The 23786-nt window shown below is 40.2% G+C and overlaps 1 protein-coding gene and 1 long non-coding RNA gene across 7 annotated transcripts in view; one reads left to right on the plus strand and one right to left on the minus strand.

Moving 5' to 3' along the window:
* The window catches only part of Neto1 (neuropilin and tolloid like 1), a 94882-nt gene extending 82202 nt beyond the window's left edge, over window positions 1-12680 (minus strand). For 3 of the 5 annotated variants that reach the window (XM_075968117.1, XM_075968118.1, XM_075968120.1), the window contains exons 1-4: window positions 12305-12680; window positions 10205-10258; window positions 9830-9967; window positions 3348-3596 (exon numbers count right to left, since the gene is read on the minus strand). In XM_075968117.1, coding sequence (XP_075824232.1) covers window positions 3348-3596; window positions 9830-9967; window positions 10205-10258; window positions 12305-12332 — 469 coding nt within the window. In that variant the 5' untranslated portion in view covers window positions 12333-12680. Of the gene's footprint in view, window positions 1-3347; window positions 3597-9829; window positions 9968-10204; window positions 10259-12304 lie in introns of those variants that run through there. The other 2 variants (XM_075968121.1, XM_075968119.1) reach the window with 2 other exon arrangements.
* A 4682-nt stretch (window positions 12681-17362) lies between these two features.
* The window catches only part of LOC142848591 (uncharacterized), a 32364-nt gene continuing 25940 nt past the window's right edge, over window positions 17363-23786 (plus strand). For both annotated transcript variants that reach the window (XR_012910428.1, XR_012910429.1), the window contains exon 1: window positions 17363-17593. This is a non-coding gene — a long non-coding RNA (uncharacterized LOC142848591). The remainder of the gene's footprint in view (window positions 17594-23786) is intronic.

Raw genomic sequence — 23786 nt, forward strand, 5'->3', positions numbered from 1 at the left:
GTTGTTAAATCTATCAGTTAGGGAACTCAGCTTCAAAGCATAGATTGCTCAAAGTTTCCCCATGCATGTAATCCCCTGACACTAATGTGGATAGGCAGATATAGCTGCACAAAGGAAATATTGTATTCTGTGATCCTAAAAGCCTAATTGAAAATGTATCCATCTGTATATATTGATATGCCGTGTGTTGGTATATAATATATGATTTATTGTATAGACAGACTTGTGCATAAAAAGTACATATATATATATATATATATATATATATATATATATATATATATACACATCAATCTTGTTAGCGTGGAAAACGTGATTCATTCCTAGGAAATAAATATACATTCAGTTCAGTTTATAGAAACCAAATTTTTCATACTTCAATGTTAAAATTCAGATTTTTAGATTGGAATGTACAAGTCACCTGACCTTCCTACAGTTATTTTTTCCTGAATATATTTTATAACTTGTGGTTGTCTTATAATATGGTTTGTTTTTTATTTATACTGTACTTATAAATTACTACAACTCCTCCTAGAGTGGGTTCAGCCCAAAAGTAATCTAACAAAAAGCGAAATGACATAAAAACTAGTTTTTCATATTTTTAGTGCACACACAAAGACTACATAAAGTAGAGAAAGGGCACATAATGTTGAAATTGTCTAGAGTACTTGTTTTTCCAATAACATCAAAATATTCTTATTTTAAATAACATGCAATCTGATTCATTTTTAATAATTCATTAATTTTTATTTCATGTTTAATGGTGTTTTGTCTTCATGTATGTGTGTATAAGGGTGTCAGACACCCTAGAACTAGAGCTACAGACTGTTGTGAGTTGTTATGTGGATGCTAGGAATTGAATGCAGATCCTCTGGAAGAGTAGCCCGTGCTCTTAACCACTGAGCCATCTGTCCAACCCCAAGTTGATCCAGTTAAAAAGAAATCAAAAAACTACATATGGGAAAATTGGGAATTTTCAAACAATTCAAATTCATAACTATTTGTTGGTTGACTTATACTCAAAAATTATGAAGAGAATTATCTTTATTTTTATAAGATAATATAGTAAAAGATAAAATATTATAGGTTTAGGGTTAGTGGCATGAAAAATAAAAATACAAAGCTATTCCTGGAGACCTTCCCTGTCCCCCTAGCTGAACCAGGTTTCAGTCCTAGAGCTGGCGAGTTGGTTCTACTTTGGTGACAAGATGATTTCCACAGTACTTGATACCTAGAAGCCTGAAATCAGTCAGAGGAACAAAACTCTTCCTTCCTTCGTTTTCCAAGTTCACCATGAAAGTCAAATTACCAAATAAAAGTTTAAAGTCCATGGCAACTAAGGCAGATGGGCTCAGGTGTGAAATGCTGCCTGAGCTTCCACAGAGCTGAAGCCGTGCCCTCTGCCTCTTCCCACACTGGCTTTGCTTCCTCGGCCACACCATTTATGAAATGAACTGCTGATTGCTTTGCAACAGTGGCAAGGCCTTTGGGAATACATCTTCTGACATCATAAAAGTGTTGCCTGCCCCCTTGTTATGCTCCTACTGTTTCTCTGACTGTCAATCGCAGCTTCTTTTTGTATTTACCCTCATTTATCCAGTAACGACAGAAACCTGAGTCCATTGTTAAGTCAGACCAGTTTTCTGAGATTTTTCTCCTGAAGTTCTTTCTGGTTGAGTTGCTCCTGATGAAAAAGTACTGTGTTCGACATGAAGGATGTGTAGCGCCAACTAACCTAAAGAAATAACTGACAGGTTGGTCCCACTATGACTTCTAAATGGATATCTCCTGGGATAATGGAGAGATGTCACCACTTATGTTATGCCACAAGAAGTTATCACGGTGAAGGACATTGCTATGTTGGTAAAAGGTTCTGACTGACATGACAATCTTTAGGAGCAGATACTTCCAAATCCTGGGCATTACATTTACAATCAACAAATTCATAATACAAATACTCTTCTAAAACCCTTCCTCATCTAAGGAATTTTAGTTAAAGGTTATATTAATAATTTTCAGTTACCCAAAAAGCACACATAAAAATACAGCACAAATAACATGCTAGATAAAATAATATACATGTTCGTATCTTTTTGAAACATGCCAAATTAGTTTCATTGTGGCACATTAAATATCCATGGTTTCTATGTGCAGTCTAAAGTTATTAAAAAGTGACCAAGAACCACGATCACACAGTGTTATCATGAAATATTATAATGCCTAAGGTTAACCCACATGACACATTAAATATCTGGATTATTAAACAAACACTAAATAACACAGTGTAACCAGTCCTAAATCATAGGTAAATTTTCTTTGACATTTTGAACTTTCAGTTTATATGCCATCTCTATGTATTAAATTATTTTCTTTTTGGTACTAGGGTTTGAGGACAGGGCCTCTCTCACTCTGGGTAAATACTCTACCGTTTAGTTTTCCCTTAGTCCTCAACTTCCATTACATAAAACAATAGCTTCAAAAAATTTCCCTATAGTCCACGTTTCTTGTTGCCTATTAACTGGAGCAAAACAACACATACAAAGTGAGAAGCCTGTCAAAACATGTCAGTTATGTGTTGCATGGAACTTGAATGATTTGCTTCAACTAGAAAAAGAATGACTTCAGTTTATCAAATATCAGTAGATGAATATAGAATGATTTGTGAGTTTAACAATATGATAATATATTTTTGTAGTTATGAAAGATGACTTTTTGTAAAATGAGCCAATCAACATCACAGAATCTTTGAATATGTGGTGCAAATTAACATAAACTGAATAATTTTATGATTACTCCTATTTCCAGCTAGACCTTCAAATGAGTTACTAGTTCCCATAGGCCTTAGTTTTTTTCCTCAAACCTCTGAAAGATATCCATTTTCAGAAAGAAATTAGGTTACTGTATAAAAGGATACATTTCTTTTATATATAATGGTTATAAAAACAAATGTATTTTCATTTTCAAGTTTTTATAAATTACTTTAATGGTCATCCTTTATTGAACTACATTTGTCTTTTCATGTTTAGTGAGATCCTACCTATAACAAATCTTCACCTAACAGATGTGTCTCAAATTAGGCATGCCAGCATAATGGCAGTCAGTTCAATTAACTGTGTTCCTCATGACCACATAGAGTTCTGATTCATTTTTTGCCTACTTAATGATAGCTAAGATTTATGGTTTTCTATCAGAATTTGTGTAGCATAAAAGAAATGTGTTACAGATTGGATCATAAGCATCACTTGAAATTTCACCTAAAAGTTTTAACATTTTACAAAAGATTTGTACTATGAAAATAGAAAATCAAGAGAGGGGTAACAAAAAATTGAAAACAAGCTTCTACTTACCAGGTGTAAAATTATATCGTGCTGAAAATCCCATAGACTCCAGTTCGCCATCAGCAAAAAATTTAATCCACAGAAATCTTCCACTAGATTTTATTACAGGTGGATTCTGTTGTCCACAGAACCTTCCAATTATTGGAGAAAAGCCAAAAGGTCCATCTCGAACTTCAATATGATCAAATTTGCATTCCCAAGATGGTTCAATTGAGTATTTTTCATCAAAATAAAGTTCAATGCACTGCCTTGGGGCAGCTGTGAAAAAAAAAAAGGAAAGAAAGCTTATATGTAGCAAGAAATTTCTTAAATCCTGAGGCTGATGAACTGACTCTATATCAGATTCTGTTTGTATAGTGTTTGATAGAACTGCAGAAGACTTACATGGGGATACAAAGAAAGGAGATGTTTAGCAATCTAAAGATATTTTCATTAAAAAACACCTAAGCATTGGCCTTTGAAACTGATGACATTGCAAAAAACACTGTTGCAACATGAAATGACAAATGTGGATCCAGCACCTGGTTAGCAATGCTGTTAACTCATGTTTGAAGGGGGTGGGCTAGAGTTCTCTCTTTTTTATAACCTCCAATGTTGGGGATTACTGGCAGAAAGCACTTGGGGATTATCCCCAGACAGTTATGCAACCACTCAGATAGTTGAAGCCAGGTGTCTTGATTAGGTCCAAGTGTGTATACAAGGGATTACGGGTAATGATGCCAGAAATCTAACTTGATCTCACCATGCTCAACTTGAACTTCAGTATTAGACTCCTCAGCTGAACTACAGACCGATGCACTTGACAGATAAAGGCCTAAAGGAAGCCCCCCCTCCACGGTCTCATCACATCAGATCCACAAGCTCCAGGCACCTGGAACATGTCTTGCTTTCTAAAGCACCATGCCCTCTGCAGGTGGGGTAAATTTGTTTTGCTCGTTCCCGTTCCTATCTAGACAACTACAGTTTAACCCCTCTTTATCGAGAGAGGTTTCATTTGCTTGTTTTCTATTGTTTGCTTTTGTTTCCTTTTCCTTTTCTGTGAAGGGGATTGAAAGCAGGGCCTGACTCACAATAAGGAAATGCTCCACAACTAAGCCACTTCTCCAGCTCTCCTGGACAATCTTGTTCAGAGGAAATTCCTCCCTCAGTGTTTTCATTAAGACAAGAACACTTTCTACTCTCCTTTCCTGGTATTTAAGCTCGATATATGTCATTAATTATTTTTCAATATTATTTTCAGTAAATAGATAATAGTTTCCTTTCATAGATGTTTCATTAGCTTTCTGACAATAGAATCTGATGAGCTTAACAAACATATAAGCCACCACACTAGTACATATTTTAATATTCCTTCACAATGTTCCCTTTCATGGCCAAAAGAGTAGTAATGGCAATTCCTGTTATACTCATCCAGAATACTCCATAATGCATAACATTGGTTGAAATACCAGTAGACACATATCCAGGCCAGAAACCTCTTCCTTGAAACCTCTGAGAAGACCTTCCTTGCTACATAGACTTCTCCAGGGACCAACACTTGGGCAAAGCAAAACTTGCTGCCTATATGATCAGCAACCCTAACCCTAAATGTCTGATATCTTGTTCCACCGTTTTGTAAATGTCTATTGATCACCACCATTGATAACCTAAAAACTAAACTTCTGCAGGCATGAATGCCAATGGTTTATATAAAATTGAGATGTTTGATAACTTAGAAATAGGAGACTCTTGTAATAAAATATAAACTTACTGCTCTCCATGTCTGTAATTAAAAATCAATAGCAAAGAGGTCAACTTGTGTTCAAAGAGTATTCTCCAAAAGTGTTTAAATCTGTATAAATATTCTCAACTCATTCCCTACTGTAAAGGGAAGTTTATAACTCAGGCCACATTTTTATTTGACAGTACATATTACAAAGGTCAGCAGTCTGACAAGGTATGGCACAGATGATTTTCCATTAAGTGCTTAAAACTTTCAAATTGAAAAATATCATTTAAAACTGTCTAAGGAATCATGTTGTCTACCCAGTTCATTATTCTACAAACAAGATAAATGTTTAAGAATGGGGATCTCTTTACAAACACAGCATTAAGTGTATGACTTGAGTTTATTATCACTCTATGCTATAAGCTTGCTTGTAATCCACTCTTTGATAAGCTAGAGGAAGGTTTTAAGAGAAATTAAACTACTTCAATGTATCAGACATTCCTTCCTTCCTTTCTTCTTTCCTCCCTTTTCTTTTCTTTCCTTCCCTTCATTTTTCTTTTTTGTAAGTTTCTTTCTTTCTTTTTTTCTTTCTTTGTTGTTGTTGTTTTGTTTTGTTTTTTGAGACAGTGTTTCTCTGTGTAACAGTTCTGGCTGTCCTGGAACTTGCTCACTGTGCAGGCCAGGCTGGCCTCAAACTCACTGCCTCTGCCTCTGGTAGAGTCCTGTAACTGAAGGCATGTGACAACACCTCCCAGCTCCAGGCATTTCTTTTAGCTGCAAATACTTCAGGCTAAGCAATAACAACAACAAAAACAAAAATCAGGAGTACTGTCTTCTGCTAATGTACTTAGCATTCAATGCTCCATCTATTGACACACGTCCACCTGCATCCTCTACCAGGAAGTAGATAGCCACCGTGTGTGAAGAATACACTGTCCTTATCTTTGTTTTCCTAGTGGCTTACAATGTATCCAACATGGACAGATGCACCACTCACGCTTTTCCAGCAGCACGCCCTCATGCATCCTCTGTGGGACATGTCATACATGCACAGCTGAGTTTCCTTTCACCCAGCATGCTGAAGTTAACTCCCATCAGCCCATGCAAGAAAGTTTCTTAAGCTAAATTTTAGAAAACCCCAAATAACTTGTTGAAAGGTGCACCTCTTCCCCGAGTTGTTTACACAGATGTACAGACAGGTGGTTACAGTGTAGGCGAATGGAATCTGCCAGGGTCCAGCTGCATCAACTCACCTTTTCTTCAACTTGTCCTACTCACAGCCTCCTTCATTCTACTCCCCCTAGCTGATGTTCAACTGAAAACAAAATTCCTTCAGATTTTTATCCCTCTCAGCCTCTTGGGATTTTGTGTTCATTCACACTAACTTTATGTACATGCAGTGACTTTCCCAATCAGGAGAGCTGATACCACCTGCTGTCAAAGGATATTGCTTTCCACAACTGTGAGTGTACCAAATCCTTTTTTAAAAAAATCTTATCTTAAACAACTAGGCCATTTATTTCTGCCTCTTAGTTTTGCTTCTTGTTGCTATTATAAAATAGTCTGGCAAAAGCAACCAGCATGAGAAAATGTTTACTTAGCTCCCATTCCAAGTTAAGTCCCTCATGGTGGAGGACCATCAAGGCAGTGGGAACCTAAAGCAACTAGTGACATTATCCCCACAGAAGCAGAGAGCAGTAAACCAGGCTAGGAAACCGTGCCCTCTGCTTTCCAGACGGGTCTTCTCACCTCAGATTACCCAGTGGTGAAAAATCCTTCACAGATAAATCTACCAGCTAACCACACCTAGACCATCTTTCCTTGACACTTCCTTCCCAGGAATTCTACATCTGTCAACAATAAAAAAAATGTTCTTTTCTCCTTTAATTTTAAATTTACATATTTTCTACTGATCAAATTATTTCTTCTAGAGATTAATAGGCATAATTTTCCTCATTCAAACAATCTCCTGTTTACTATGCTTTTCCAACCCACTGCCTCAAATACTGTCTTCCCCAATCTTCAGCTTCCTGGGAAGTGGTTCTCTCCCCAACTGCCTTAATCACTATCTTCATTCTGAAGTCGCAAGCAGATTCTAAATTGCTTCATACAATAAACACATATGCGTGTTTGCTTCATTTTTTTCCTTATAACAACTGTCACTTAGAAACCCACAGATTCTTGAATCTCATCCACACCAGCTCCATGACATCCCTAATGATTCCCTGCTCATCTGAAGCTCCTTCAGAGAGTCCTCCGGGTCTTGCTGTTCTGTCCATTCCCAACATGCTATATCCCAGAGACATCCCCAAGCCTCTCTTTGTTCATGTTAATCTAGCACACTGAGTGTTGCTGAAACACGGTGCAATGATTTCAAAATCAGATGGTGCTTGAGCCTCAACCTCCAAAGAAATGGCAAAGAAATAAGTTTCTACAGAAAGCCCTAGACCACTATACTTTCATTTAATAAGTTTAAATATTAGCATTCTAAATACCTCCTTCCTATATTTTTATTCATATGAAATTCTCACTAACAATCTGTAAACTTATATCCCGTACATATGAAGTATTAGCAGAGATTACTCCATTAAACTTAACTTGTACACAGTATTCTCTCCAGGAGACACTCATCAAAAGTAGCAAACAATTGATCACATGAGTATTTTATAAACCCCGTTCTATCATCTCCCACCCAATCATTTGAATTTCAATTTCCTAAAGACACCTTCCTTCCTACCTTTGCTCTGTCACCCCTGCCAGTATCTTTAGTTCCTATTTTCTCTGTTATTTGACCATTCTCAGTAGCTCTTTGGTTGGCATTCTTTTCCTCCAGTTACTTTCCTACTGAAGTCTCACCTCACTTATTCTCTGAATTCTTCCCGTGTTTCCACCGCCTACAGATAACTTATGGAATTTCTATAGGTTTGGTTCCTAGAATACAGGTCTCCTTATTAGGCTCACGTCTCTGATACCACTCCTCTCTTTACCTGTGCAGAAGGCCTGGTATCCCCAGCTTACCACTTCTCTGTATTTTAGCAGACAGTTTTCTGTTAAAAAGAGGACTACCACCTGGGTACAGGTAAACAATGAAGATGGCATCATAGTTCTCTCTTCTTGTTCCTGTTCCAGCAATCCTATATAAACCTTAAAGCCCCTGATTGACTCAAACTCCACAAGCCAGACTGACAGTACCATATGGCTAGTATCTTGAAACTTTTGCGCAATGCTTGATAGCAAATCCATAAAATAGTCACTAGAGCATCATCTGAATATGTGAAGTGTTTGTAGATGGCTTCAAAACAATACTACTAACAGGGTTTCTACTCGTTTTCTCATTTTATTTTGTCCCTGATAGAAATACAAAAATAAATGAGACTAACAAAAACTATCCCATTTAAGCCAAGCAGTTCTTATAAAAGTACCAACAGAAAGCACAAACAAGCACAACTCACAGGCGACATATCATATTTTGCTCTTTCCAATACAAGGACTTTTAGTTTCAGCAGGGAGCTTGATTTCTATGTGTCTCCATTTACTAGTTAGCAAAATGAAGACACCTTCCTATGAGTAAATGTTCTGATATGTAGGAAATTATTTAAAAGTTCATCAAGTATTATTTTAACACGCCTAATTAATAAATATAAAATACAAACTTGATAAAAGTAACCGCTGGTTTCAAACAAGAAACTCAATGTTTTCATCATCTAGAGATCTAAACTAGCAGACGTCTGTTTGAGTTGGTTTGTTTTATTTCTTAAAAATCAAACTTTATTCAGTTTGAGTTATCTTTGATAAAAATCATTACTTTAAGCAATGCAAGAGGAAGAGGAAGATTCCTGACTTACGGATGAAATTAAGAATAATAAATCATTTCTGAATAGAGCCTCTCAAAATCAGAGAAACAGAAGCCAGAGATTTTGTTCTTATTGCTGCTGTTTTGCTTTGTTTTATTTGTTTTGTGTTTTGTTTTTTGAAGATCAACTCTGTGATCCCTACTTTGGTGTACGAGGAAACATTATGTAGTCATGATTTTCTGTTACCATAACTTTGTCTGTAGGTGTACAGGAGAGTAGCAAGTTCAGGGTTATTTGGAACTAATGCTTAAGATGTAGCCTTCATCACTGGAAGACATATTCACATATTTTAAAAGCTTCCTCTATATTTAATTGAGAGGTGGCTCAAGGTTAAAAGAAATGGAAAATATTCAGAAGGATGAATATTTTTTAAAGTACTTTGTGTCCTTCAGGTTGGAAAAAACCAGATGAGAGCTGTGTGAGCTAGAACTTTGGCTGGCCTGAAAATATGATCAACTCACTCCGAAGTTCACAAAAGCCTACATCCCACTCACGTTAATGTTTAGAAAACATGACTGCAGATAAACTTTTTTCCATTCACATTGTTCTCTGTTGGTAAAATTGAACAAACCACTAACATATTGATTATTATAATTATTAAACCAGCAGAATATTAGCTTTCAAAATGTCATCAATTGACATAGTCTGTTAAATACAGAATAATTCTGTTATTTTAGATTGCTGCAAAAGAAGATTTAGGTTGTGTACTTGCTCCATTTACCAGATATTTGTGTGTTCATAACCCATTTCTAATCATTTATAAGTTAACCTGATTCTAGATTTACAATTATTTGCTTACTGAGAGATACTTGTGTTTAAGTATCTCCAAAACCAGTTGTGTACTGTCTCTGTTCATATCACATGTGTAGAGCCTGGAGAAGGCCAGGCTTTGGCTGGTCTCCCTGGCCTGGCATTCTCTCTGCTCTTACCTTCTATGATGTAGACACACTCTCGGTCAGGGGGGTACTTGCTGGGATAATTGGGAGAGGTAAAGACACCTCCGTCTGCATGTTTTGTCCAAGTTCCACACTGCACTGATTTCTGTGTTTCCGAAGTGATTTGTTTTTCTATAAAAACAAAACAATTTTTTAATAAGAACCATCATCCAATCTTTTGTAACACCAGAACTGGAGAGGATATTCTTATAATATCCATTAGTAAATTAATTTTGAGATGGTCTTTTAGTCAAAGCCTGTCAATTTTACACTCGTGGGATGTTCAGCTATTATGGAATGGATATGGTGAAATAGGAAAATTAAAAACAATTAGACATCTTTTTATAATTAATAAAATAAAAAGCACACCTGTTCCTTTCTTGGTTGCTCCAGAAGAATGGAGGATGATTAAACTTGCTATAACTGAAAGAGAAAAAAAGAACAGTTAGACATGCAAAATTCACACCCCAAATGACCAAACCTTTTGAAACCATAAGGCAATCTACAGATAAGGTGATACCAAGATAGAATAATGTTATCATTGCTAGCCTTTATAAAGGTGACTCAGAACTTTGGAAATCTAAACTGATATGTTCCAAGTAAAATGTGGGACTCCCATAGGGAAGTACTTCCTATTTAGAATGGATGAGGCAGAAACTCTTCAAAGCCATAAACAATGTTACACTCTGCAAATGCTACACAGACTGCAAGGATGTTTCCAGGTCTCTCCTCAGTAAAGCAGCCTTTGCTAAAGCTTTGCCACTGTCATTAAAGCAAGAGGAGGGTCACAGGAGAATGAGGAAGGGAAAAGCAAAGAGCCAAATGTCCATGATCCACCCTAACATGCTGCCAGTAAGCTTGGATTGCAGAACATAAACAAGTCTGCAAAGCCTATGACAGGTGGGGCTGGAGTGCAAGAGAAAAGAGATCAAAGTGGATTGGTCAAAGCATCGAAACAGAACTATGGGGAGGTTTTGTTTGTTTGTTTGTGTTAGTTCAGCTTTTGCTTATTTGCATAAAAAAGGAAACTAACCAAACTACCAACTAGCCCTGTTTGTAACCTTCTCCAGCTGCAAAATTCATCATGTCAAACCTGAACTGTGATTCTTAACTATCATGCAGAAGCAGACATTTTTGAGGAAGGGAATTTCTAGAAGCATCCATGGAGTCAGTTCAGGGTCAGATACTCTGGTCTGCCACTGAACAGTAAGTCTGCAAGGCTACTGCGAAGATCTGAACTTCTGTTTACTTCTCCCTTCCCTCAAAAATGTCTAGAGAAGCCTGGAACTTGAAAAGCGTTAAAAAAATATATGATCTTGGTAATAACTAGCATTTCTTCTGTTTCATTTTTATTATTTATTTTGATCCATTACATAAAAGCTCTTCCTTTGCACATTTCCACCTGAAACTAAACTAGGGAGAGGGAGTGGGGGCATCACTCACCCATCTTATCTAAGGCACATTTTTATCCTCAGAAGGATTGTCTGGAGTGGGGGCATCACTCACCCATCTTATCTAAGGCACATCTTTATCCCCACAAGGATTGTCTGGGTCTTGACATGAAGTTCAGAGTGATTGTCAACTGCACTACTTTATACTTTGGCCAGGTCGCTCATATACTCTTAAAATTCAAAGACTGGCCGTGTGTGTGTGTGTGTGTACACATCGTTCCTAACTTGCTTTAATTCTATAACTCCCTCCCCCAGCACAAGCACAAAGAGGCTTCAGGCGTATCAGTGTGTACATTGGCCTTTTTACTCTGCCTTTTCTGTTTTGATGGACTCACACAGAGGACCTGTACAGAGCTGGACTCATGGATTAAGAAGATCTCTTAACACAGTGGCACAGATTTAGCCCACCAGCCCTTGCTTCACGACAGCACATTCCCACCACACATTTTCTGACATTGCCTTTGATGACTTCTGAACCTGCCTGTCTCCACTCCTCCACACCTCACCCCCAGGCTTTACCACACTCCGAAGCAGAATTAGAGCTTTAGGGGCAGAGGCTGGGCTGTACTGTACCTAAAGACCCTGGGTTCAGGTGTGCATTAGCTTACCTGAGAAATAGGTGGGCCCAGGAACCCCTCAATCCCACAAAGGAGGATTAGTCCTTCTTGCCCAGCAAAGATCAATCCTCCTACCTCCCAGCGTCCACCTGCTACCTCTCTGGGGCCCAGCATCTCCTGCACGTGTCTACTTTTAAAGCACAGGCTCCTTTGGACCACCTAGAGCTCCTGCCTATGGAGAGACGTTTTCCCTGACCAACTCTGAGGTCCAGCGCCACTCCGTGCGCCGCCCCCGCCAGGTTGTATGATGCTGCAGTACCGAAAGTTTACATCTGCCCCAGACTCCAAGAGACTGCGGGGTCTGGTTGGAGTGGTTGGCAAGGCTTTTCTCAGCGCATGGGGCCAAGAGGCGAGGTGGCAGCACCCCGGGAATGGACTGGTACTGCTGGAGAGGTACTCACTGTGAAACAAACTGCGTCCATAGATCATGTCTGTGCGTTACACCAGAGGCTCCGATCTCCACTAATTCCATTTAGAAACGGAGAGACTTCGTTGGTAGGGAGAGGATGGAGTCCAGAGATTTTAAATATGCAAACCACGGGCAAAATACAGTGCAGGGGAAGCGAGAGGGGAAAGAAAGCGATCGCGATCGGAACTGTTCTATCTTCCGCCCTTGGCTGGCTCTCACCCTCCTTTGCTCTCTCACCGCCGCGAAGCCAGCATCTCCACCATGACGCTCTCATCACACCCGGGCGCCGACCGCCACCATGAGCACTGCCGCCGGCAGCACCCTCCTCCTCTGCATCATCGCCGCCGCCGCAGCTGTCAGGAGGACGCGGCGGGCAGTCGGCGCGCGGGCGGCTGCAGGCGCGGGGCGAGCCCCGGGGCGCCCAATGCCGGGACCCGATCTGGACCCGGCGGCAGAAGGCGCAAGGCGGGTACCGGTCCCGACCGACGGCAACAACTGGTCGGGCGACAGCGAAGGCGGTGGCAGAGGCTTGCTCAATCGCCAGTCTCATCCACCAGGAGCACCAGGTCCGAGCAGCGTCGCCGGGAGGATGTCCAGACGCAGCCCTCCTCTCCCCAGCCTTTGGGGGTCTGCTGCTGATGCATTGAAGGCAGGAGGCAAGGGTCCGTCATGGGCTCGGCGGGCTGCGCGCCACCTCTGCGATCTTGCAGGAAAAGGAACCTAAGGGTGGGCGTCTGGGGGCGGGGGAGGGCTCAAGGGTGGTGGAGGGGAACACGGGGGTGGTTAAAGGGGGGAGGGAAGGGAGGGAGAGGAAGATCAGGAATATGGCAGAGTTACCAAGTGAGCGCCTTAGTCATAGCTCTGGGTTGCATGACCCTCCAGGAAGCCCAAAGCCTGGGTGAGACTGGGCAGCTGAACCCGGCCGGTGCCCCCAGGGCTGGTGCGCGGCGCAATGGGGCGGCGGCGACAGCAAGGACATCACAGCGGCTTGGTTCGTGGGGGAAGGGGGAGGGGGTGAGGACCAGGTTGGACTCCTTCCCTCAGCCAGCTCCGGCAAAAGGGTCTACTGGAGCTTCGCAAATTCCCCACCGCATCTCAGTGGAGGACGAAAGGCGTAGAAGGGGGAGGGACCATCATGCGAAAATGCCCCTTTGAGTTTGGTTCTTCACTTTTTAAAGATTTGGAATGATTGTCTCCCGGCCCTCTAACCAGAGTCCTTCTAGTCCCCTCTTCTAGAGGATGAAGACTTCATCTTTTAGCCTCTGGGCTTAGATCCGAGGCAGTGGCGCTGGTAGGTAACAGGAAAGCGGTAAAAGTTTCACGATTAATCACTAGAGGAGACCCTCACGAGATTACCACCGAACACTTCCCTCCAAGACACAGCCCCTTGAAATATATCTTTCTCAGAAAAATACTCAAAAACCGTCCAAAAGCAAACACGGATCAGCCCACTCCTATACACACAAATGCGCGCGCTGTTCGTCAAACTAAGAGTAAAAAGGAGTTGCTGGAAAAACAGCAGCAAGAACCCTAATTTGTAAAAATGCAAATAAATGAATGTGAAATCATAGTAAAAAAAAAAACGAGGCAGCGCCATGCGGGGGGAGGGGCCGCTGGAGCTTTCAGCGCTGGGCAGTCCCTCCTCCCTTGACAGTACAGCACTTCCTTCCACCTCTGCCCAGAAGCTCCAGGATCGTACACTTACTCCCAGGTCTATGGTGAACCGCCTGTGCTGACCACCACGGTGCGAGCTGGACCTCCGTGGTGCAGCTCTAGCTGGTGAGCGACGCTCTCGCGCCTGAAGCACTACCTCGCAGATTGTGCCCCAGCTGGGGATCACAATAGTGAGCCAAAAGAGGCTGGGAAGAGTCAGGCAGCCAGTGTGTGCATGAGTCTGCAAAGACAAGGGTCTTCTCAAAAAGGCCAAGAACGGGCTCTTGGAAAGAGACAAGAAAGCGCTCCAGAACCAGAGCTACAGCCGCGCACCTGCTGCTGAGGCTGGAGCCGCCCACATGGGTGTGTGGATGTCTGCCGAATGGGCGTGTATGTAGTGATCAAGTCCACAGGTTCTCATAGTGGAGCAGGAGAAGGTGGGGTGAGGCACGCGGGTGAGGAATAATGAGTGACTCCAGTCTAGAGGGAATTAGCGTTTAGATGCAAGCTTCTGGTTCCTAGAGATTCAGGACTGCAAGTCTTGAATTGGTGGGGGGGGGAGGGGTACAGTGAGTAAACAGAGCCATTTAGACTAGGTGAGCAGATGCAGCCAAGGAGGCGAGCGAGATAGAGATAGAGCAAACAAGCAAGAAGTAAGAGAAGAGAAGAGGAAGAAGGTAGGAGGGAGGGGAGAGAGACAGAGAAGAGAGGAGAGATAGTAATAGTGAGAGAGAGCCAGAGTGAGAGAGCCAGGGAGGGGAGAGAGAGAGGGAGAGAGAGAGAGGGAGAGAGAGAGGGAGAGAGGGGGGGGAGAGAGGGAGAGAGGGAGAGAGAGAGAGAGAGAGAGAGAGAGAGAGAGAGAGAGAGAGAGAGAGAGAGAGAGAGAGAGAGAGAATATCAATTGGAGGATTTCTCCGGAGTCAGGCAGGCCTGCGAGAGGAGCTATGAGCTTGGAAAAGGGAGAGCTGTACCGGTGGATGCTACTGAGCCTGAGCCGGTGAGTCTCTGGACACACCAACTTGCAAATGGACCCTGTAGAATGTCCTCGAGGTGGTTCTGTGACCCCGATGTGATTCTTGTGCCAATGGGGGGTGGGCAAGGCAGTGGGCAGAAGAGATTAGAGAGAGTGGAAGTGAGGTAAAAGCCCCCCTCCCCCTTTGTAAAGAAAGAAAAGAAATGTTAAATCAGTGGTGAGTGTGACCAAGAATGGTTGTGAAACCAGCTTATTGGAAAGCAGCAGTCGCCTTTAGAGTAGAAAGAGGGCGACTTCACAACAAATGGCGGGGTGGGGGGCGTCGGTTGAGAGGATAGCTCTATATGGGAATTCGTAAGCTGTATATGGCTGTAATTACACAGATCTGAAACGTGCCATGTATATAAAAATGACAAAATTTGTCAAAGAAACTGTGGCAACATTTGAAATAGCTTTACAGAAGATTTTACTGAGTTTTCAACTGCAAATTAGATACAGGAAAAAGTTCTGGTTGCAGACTAAACTCCCGCCCCAAGTACCCTCTTTTCTCCTCTTTGTCCAGTGTTTACCCAGTCAGGGAAGTGGCCACTCAGATGCTCCTAGTCAGGGGGTCCTTGTATCAAAAAGTAGGGCACACTGCACGATTACACATACAAAAGTCGGTGACAGGAAATCCAGGGAGGAAATCCCAGGAAAGGAAAGGACAGAAATAGGGGAAGGGGAGCAGGGCGCCATAGGGGTATCCATGCCTTTAAGTCAAGTTCTCATAGTGGCCTGCCTAGTTTTTGGTACCTAGGGCACCCGTGGGCCATGCTGAAGGGAAGAGTACTCACTTCTTAGTCCTCCACCACCAGGGGCTCTTTCCTGAGACTATGGTATGCCTCAACCATTACTCTGCTCCCCTGAATCTCTCACACTGCTGAGATTTCTCTATGCCTGATCCTATTCTTTTTCTTCTTCATTTGTACAGACATGGTCTCACCCTCTCCCACAAACCTCTTGGTTCACAAGCTGATATCTCATTCTTAAGAATCCTGGAATGATCACTTGCTGAAAAATGCTACCTCCCTAATAGGAGCCCACAGATACTTACATTTGAAAAAGTTATGGGGAGAACGTTCAGCTTCTTTAAGAGAAGTCTATGAAGTCCTTCGGTCAGCTTACATGGTGTGGTTGTTTTAAAAGGACACCTCATAAGCTGGTATATGTGTGAGTTCAATATGCCACCCTGATTTTAAAAGATCAGAATTAAAACAGTGAATACTATGGGAAGTAATGAGAACTGAAGCTTTATGGACCTACGGAAGTGTACTTGGTTGCTTCCTAGCTTGCACTAGCATAACAATGAAGTGGTAAGGAAGATTTCCCAATTGTAACTGAAGAGGTGGGTATCTCCAAATTGAAATGCAAACATTTGTTTGTATGCATTTAATTCTTTATGAAGAACAAGACCCCCACCCCCACGTACATACTTGAGCACTATGTATCCCTTGTTAATCCCCTCTACTTTTCTGGAGCAACCATGGGTTGCCTTTCTGTTATACAAAGGGGTGATGTTTCAAGAACTAAAATAGTGTATTTTTACTCATTAACTCATCAGTATTTGAGCAATACAGTTATATTTGTTCCTTTTCTCATTACTGTGATGAAATACCTGACCAATTAATATAAGGAAATGTGTATTTGATCTTACGGAACAAGAATAAAGCCCACCATAGCAAGAAAAGCATGCTGGCTCGAAGCACATGGCTACATTGCATGTGTAATCAGGAAGCAGGGAGATGATCAGTGAAGCTTAGCTTGCTCGCCTGTCTCCCCCTTTCCACAGTTCAGAAACTGGCTGTTAGACTGGTGACCTGACATTCAGAATGAGTCTCTCTCTCTCTCTCTCTCTCTCTCTCTCTCTCTCTCTCTCTCTCTGTGTGTGTGTGTGTGTGTGTGTGTGTGTGTGTGTGTGTGTATGTGTGTGTATCTTTTGGGAGTTATCTGTTATTAAATGGAAATCTCAGTTCCAGACATGGGTTATCAAGCCATGAGTTGTTGAAGAGAAAGCCCGAAGAAGCACTATATATATATTTGCCATTGCTCTTTGTTATCTATCACAAGTAGTTGTCAAGACTCGACTGTGAAGGCTCCACTCACTTTGATTGCAGGACACAGAGAATTAAGAGAATTAAGGTTTGAAATGACTGGAAGACTCTACCTGCTGGTTAATTCTCATAGTGCAACAAGATGCTGTGAGGCTGGTGAGGAGAAAAGTCATTCACAGTCTTGTGCAGCACTACATTCTTCCTGTTATGACACTGACTTGGCAGAGATGAGGCCACGGGTGCAGCAGTGACAAGGCTGTCTATGGAGTTAGCCAGCTGCTTCTTTGACGGGATGTGATTGAAACTTTTCCCCCATGAGAGAATTAATACATGCTACTGTATTGATGGTCAAACCGTGTCTGTGGAAGTTGTAGGCTCTAGGAGAGTCCCTACTGATGTTACTTTTCTAAATGGTCCTGTTGGCAAACTGCCTTCTACATGCTGATGTTTTTGTCCATAGGTTTATGTTCTTCCTCCCACTTTTGGTCAAGGATGTGCCTTATGACAGTGCATCATGGGTAGTGCGGAGAGCCATTACTGTTCACAGACCTGAGAACAAGCAATTGTAAGTGTTCTGAGACATAATATCTGTTACAAAGCTCAGAGAAGAAATATCTCAAAATGTTTTCCCATGCCCCAGTGGAAGAACCCACATAAAGAGCAAATGAGCAACACTCACTGGATTCAGTGGCTTAAAGACAAAATTAAACTGAATAAACAATTATAAAAGGAGGACTTGAAGTTGGGAGGGAGGTGATGTAGGTTTTCTGGGTGAGTTAAAGTAGAGTAAGGGGTAGATATCACCAAACATACACTGTATGAATGCATAAAAATTTGAAAGATTAAAAAAAATTTTAAATTAATGAGAAACCCAAACTAAATAAAACCTAATGTTCTCTGAATGAATAAAAATAGAAGGAATATCTATGAAGCTATATTCCAAGACCGTGATGTATGGCATCTCTGTGTAGGTGTTTTCTGTGTAGCATGACATCATAGGCAATCTTCACTGCCACTTCAGGGGAAAAACACACATTTCCTAAAGCTGTTTTAAAATAGATTTAGCCATGCAGTGGTAGCGCACGCCTTTAATCCCAGCACTCGAGAGGCAGAGGCAGGCGGATCTCTGTGAGTTCAAGACCAGCGTGGTCTACAAGAGCTAGTTTTAGGACAGGCTCCAAAACTACAAAGAAATGCTGTCTAAAAAAAACAAAAATAAAAAATAGATTTAAAAAAAAATCAGGATGTAGTCGAAGGCTGCTCAATCATTTCCCAGCTGCCCAGACCCAAAATAATCACACAAAAACTATATTAATTAAAACATTGCTTGGCCTTTTAGTTCATGCTTCTTACTGGCTAGCTCTTGTGTCTTAAATTAACCCATATATTAATCCGTGTATCACCATGTGGTTGTGGCCAACTGGTAAGGTTCCATCTGTTTCCTATGGTGGAAACATGACTTCTTCCAAACTCTGATTTATTCTGTCTATATGTCTCTGTTCAAATTTCCTGACTGGCTTTGTTTTGCTAAGCCATTGGACCAAGGCAGCTTCATTATTAACCAGTGGTATTCACAGCATAGAGGGGAATCTTACAACACCTACCCTTTTCTGTCTAAATAAAAAAGAAGGTTTTGACTTTAACATAGCAAGAATACATACAACAGAATAGTTATCAATCAAGAATTACAGTTATAATATTTAGTCTATTTACATTTGGCAAATTAAGGAAAATACTCTATCATTTATTCTATTTTGTGAGTCTAAAGTTTTATACTTTATCTTTTATAACTAAGGAAAACTATAATTATAACTATCTATTCTTCAGCTCCATCAAAAGCTCCAGAAGGATAAAATATTACCTAAGTAAATAGGAAGTGCATTGTAAGCAACTTCCAAAACTCTAGAATTCACAGAGACATCTCACTGACTGGACAGTCACCCAAAATTCTTTGGTATTGTTGCAACTTCCATCTTTAGCCTATAGGTCCATAGTTTCTGTCAGACTTTTCTATGAAGCAGGAAATTTGAAGATCTCTTATTCCTTGTACTGGCAAAGTTCATCAGTTGCTTTCTTCTGTTTCCTGCAAAATGTCTGACAGTTTTTTTCTTGAAGCAGAAACCCTGAAGGACTGTCCCACCTTTAAGCAAGCTCAGCAGTCATTTTTCTATGGATCCTGCATGTCCAGTTTATATATCATAACATCAAGCAGTCCAGGCAAGAGCAGTTTCTTGCCCAAATTGCTAGCAAACTCTATAAGGAGACTTTTCGATGCCCATCATCTTCTTGAAGTAGATTTGTGCTGCCAGGAACAGATGTGTATTGTAGTCATGAAAAGTCTTAAGTATTTAAAACATATGTAGGTCTTTGTCAGTGTTGAAGATTATCAATCTAACAGAAATATCTCTCTGTACATCTAGAAGGCCTAACTAACATGACTATAAGCTTGAATATTATAGATGGCTATTAACCTGTATTTCTAAATTATACATTTTTTAAATGAGCTGCACAAACGACAAGTTGGGGAGGAGAGGGTTTATTTGGCTTATACTTCAACATTCCTGTTCATCACTGAAGAATCAGGAGAGAAACTCAAATTTGGCAGGATTTTGGAGGCAGGAGCATGAAGAGGTCATGGAGGAGAACTATCTACTGGCTTGCTTCTCATAGCTTGCTTAGTCCACCTTCTTTTCAAACCCAGGACCAACAGCCCAGGGATGGTACTACCCTCTAGGGGCCCTCCTCATTGATCACTAAGAGAGAAAATGCCTTACAGTTGGATCTCATTGAGGCATTTCCTCAGCTGATGGGCCTTCCTCTGATGCCTCTAGCTTGTGTTAAGTCAACACACAAAACCAGCCTGTACGCCCCTCATTTTCTTTCCTACTATACATGGTTTAAGAATAAGTGCCCTGAGATATATTCATTAACATTTGCAATAGGAAAATAAGAGATAGAGAACTTCTTATTCCTAGTTTTAAGGTAAACAAATTACAGAATGATGCTTCTCCATAGAATGTACATACCTACTACTAATGGTTATTAAAGTCTTCAAAACCCAAGGACACTATGATAGTGTTTCAGCTTTATTTTCAATTAAAATAGAAACATTTAAAATAATTTATAACTGATTTATACAGCTATTTTATTGATATATTTCTCTGGAATGTAAAAAGGTGACTTGTATTTATCACCATGGTACCTAGAATCCCTGAGTCCTATTAGAATAGTAGAGGGATGTCTCTCTGACAGAAAGAGAAGAAAGGAGATGATAGGAACTGACAACAATCACATTGCAAGGAGGATACTAAAAGTCATTTGTACAAAGCCCTTGGAGGAAGAGTGGCTTTATCAGATTTATCATACAGACTTGAATATTTTACTCAGTAAAGATATTTTATATGTTGTGTTGTTAGAGTATGTAGGCTAAGTTAAATGATTTTTATGTGACAGGAATTGATTATTCATATCTAATTGTCAGAAATGAGCTTAAGTCTGAAGTAAAACCTTAGAGAACTTAGTTAAATAATGTTAATTTATAACTGGGAAGCATAGCAACCGTCTGATCCAAAGGTTACACAAGCTTCTGCATTTGAGTCATGCTTTTGATTAGTCTAATTCTGAATAACTGCTGCTTCCTTCCGAAGTCCTTATGTTGGGCATGGAGGCAGGGGAGATAAACAATGCTTTAAGAACTCTGAATGTCCAAACATGAGAGTTCAGGATGAGTTCAGGATCCATGCAAAAAGCCAAGCATGGCCCCATGTCCTTGTAAACCCAATACTGTGGAGGGAAGAGACATATTGATCTCTAGGTTTTGGGTAACCACTAAACTAGTTCCCGGCCTTGTGAGAGACCATGTCTCAAAGAATAAGGCATTGAGTGAGAAGCCAAGACACCTCATTTTCTTGTCTGGTCTGTTTATACACATGTGCACACACCATACACACACAGAGAGAAATTCTAATTGACACTTTCCTAAGTGCCAACATCTTACTTAATTTGAGCCAGTGATTGACAAGGGATCTTCATTTACACTCAACCATGTAGGAAACGTCTGTACTATTTATTACTTCCTGTGTACTAACAGCTTTATATTTCTGATAAACATTTGATTTCATTAATTTATTTTAATTTAATTTCTGGTGCTGGAATTCCAAGCCAAGATATGATGCATACTGGGAAAGTGACTGAATCTCCAGACCTACACCTTCATCAGCATTTTTTTTTCAATAAGGGTCTATTATGTAGTTCAAGATGTCCTTGGACCCATAATACTCCTGCCTCAACCTCTGGAGTGATGAAATCATAATACAGCACAATATACCCAACATGTACCAATGTTTTCTTTTCTTCGTTATTTTCTTCTTTTTGGTTTTTCAATACAGGATATCTTTGTGCAACAGGCCTGGCTGTCCTGAAACTAGCTTTGTAAACAAAACTGACCTCAAACTCAGAAATCCTTCTGCCTCTGCCTCCTGAGTGCTGGGATTAAAGGTGTGCCCCACTACCGTCCACTTCATGACACACAATTCTTGTCATTTAGGACACTGGGAGCAACTATAATGTATCATTTTATTTTAGCATGGTTGATGTCATCCCAGATCTTCCAACTGACTGAGAACGATATTCAGGTTTTATATACTTTCCCTTGATTTCAAAGGAAGGCAAACAGTTTCTGTACTTTTTCACTTGCTTGCTACTTTCTGATGTGTCACCTCAGGCAGGCTGGATTAATCAGCATCTATGAGGGTTACTATAAAAACAATAGATTAACTGTGGAGAACAGCCGGAGAGCAGATATTCCTTGCTAAAAAGGTGATCTTTTGTTATTGCACATTCCTACTGGAAAACATGTGTTGAAGAATATTGTTTTAAGTGTGTTACATTTGATTATGCTGTGGAATGATACAAAGATGTGCTGTGTTCTTTTATTTTGCATTTGTTTAACTCCATGAAGCTGTGCTACTTTGCCTGTCTAAACAACCGATGATCTAATAAAGGGATGAATGGCCAATAGCTAGGCAGGAGAAAGGATAGGTGGCTGGCAGGCAGAGAGAATCAATAAGAGGTAAGATCCAGAGGCCAGAGAAGAGTATGGATTTAATTTCCAAATATTTGAGTTGAATAATTAAATCATTCATTTGCTCTCTTTTTGATTTATCTTTAATATAAACAATTTGATATAAAGCACTTTTAATGTGTCATGGAGATTTTCTTGTGTTGTGCTTGCATTTCCATTTAGTTCCAGGATTTTTTTTAAAACTTCTTTCTTGATTTCTCCTTTGACTCATCATTATTCAGCAATTAGTTCTTTAACATCCATTAGTCTGTGTACTTACTAGAGACTTGTTTACTGTTGGTTTTAAGTTTTATTGCATTACAGTTATCTAGGACATATGGAGTTATTTCAGGCTTTCTGAATTTGTTAAGATTTGTGTCCTATGATTGCTCTATGTCAGAATAATGCCTTATACTGCTGATTAAAATGTGTATTCTCTTTTGTTTGGGTAGATAACTGCTAAGTCCATTTGATATATGAAGCAATTTAATTCTGTTTCTTTTCTTCTTTTTTTTTGTTCAGATGATCTGTCTATTGATAAAAGTGGATTATTGATGTCAGTATTATTAATGGATTGGTGGTAATTTGTATCCTTAATTCCAGTAGTGCATATTAATGAAACTGAGTATACCAGAGTCTAGTGCCTTTATGTTTAGGATTCTGAAGTCACATTGGATACTTGTTTAAAATAAAATGTTCCTTTAAAATCTATTCTGATTAATTTTGCTCAGAGTCTATTTTGCCAGATCTTATGACAGCAGTGCCCACTTGCCTCTCAGTCCTCTTTGACTGGAGTGCTTCTGTCAGTTATTTCACTCTAAGACTGTGCCCATCTTTAGAGCTAAGATGCATTTCTTGTAGAGTACAGATTGATAGATTTGTTTCTTGATCCGTTTGACAATCCCGTGTCATTTGGATGTAGAATTGAGGTCAATACTATTTAGAGTTATTAACTGAAGGTTGTATATTAAGTGCCGTTGCTCTGTTGTTGGTTAGGGATTGATATTTGTATTCACAGTAGTACTGTGCCCTTGCCTGCTCCTTTTTGTTGTAGATCTGAATAAGAGTGATCACTAATAACCTTGGGACGCTATCCATTCTCAGCTACCTTGCAAAAATTCCTCTTCTAGTGGTATTAATTCACAGCTCTTCAAGTTAGCCCCTGACAGACTTTTTAGATAAGTACAAGATAACAGCCACATTCTTTGAAAAAATATCCCAAGAATGGTCTCTAGGCCACTTAGGAATATTCTTTTTTGTGAAAGCTCCTGAGCTGAGCCTCCTTGGTCCACATTGTTCTCAAAACTGCTAATTTCCACATTCCTGCTAGGATGTCTCATTAGCATTGCTTAAGGGATTCAACTGCTTTTTTAAATGTAAAGTCCCAAGTCTTTCATATTCCTTCAAACAGCATCCTGTAATATTTGTCTTCTTCAGTGTGGCTTACTCTGTTAACATCATCATTTCCACATTTATCTGTTTCTCTTTAATACACAGGTGTTGGCAGGAATTTTCTGAAAAGGGTTGGTGCTAGCATAAGGGGTAACTCCAATAATCAGTAAATGGGAGCACCTGAGAAACCTCTGGTCTGTGGAGGAAACAATCACCAGGGTGACAAGACAAATTCCAGAATGGGAAAAATTCTGGATAACTATGCATTAGGGATATATATATATATATATATATATATATATAT

Source organism: Microtus pennsylvanicus, chromosome 4 (genome assembly GCF_037038515.1).
Source record: "Microtus pennsylvanicus isolate mMicPen1 chromosome 4, mMicPen1.hap1, whole genome shotgun sequence".
NCBI lineage: Eukaryota > Metazoa > Chordata > Mammalia > Rodentia > Cricetidae > Microtus > Microtus pennsylvanicus.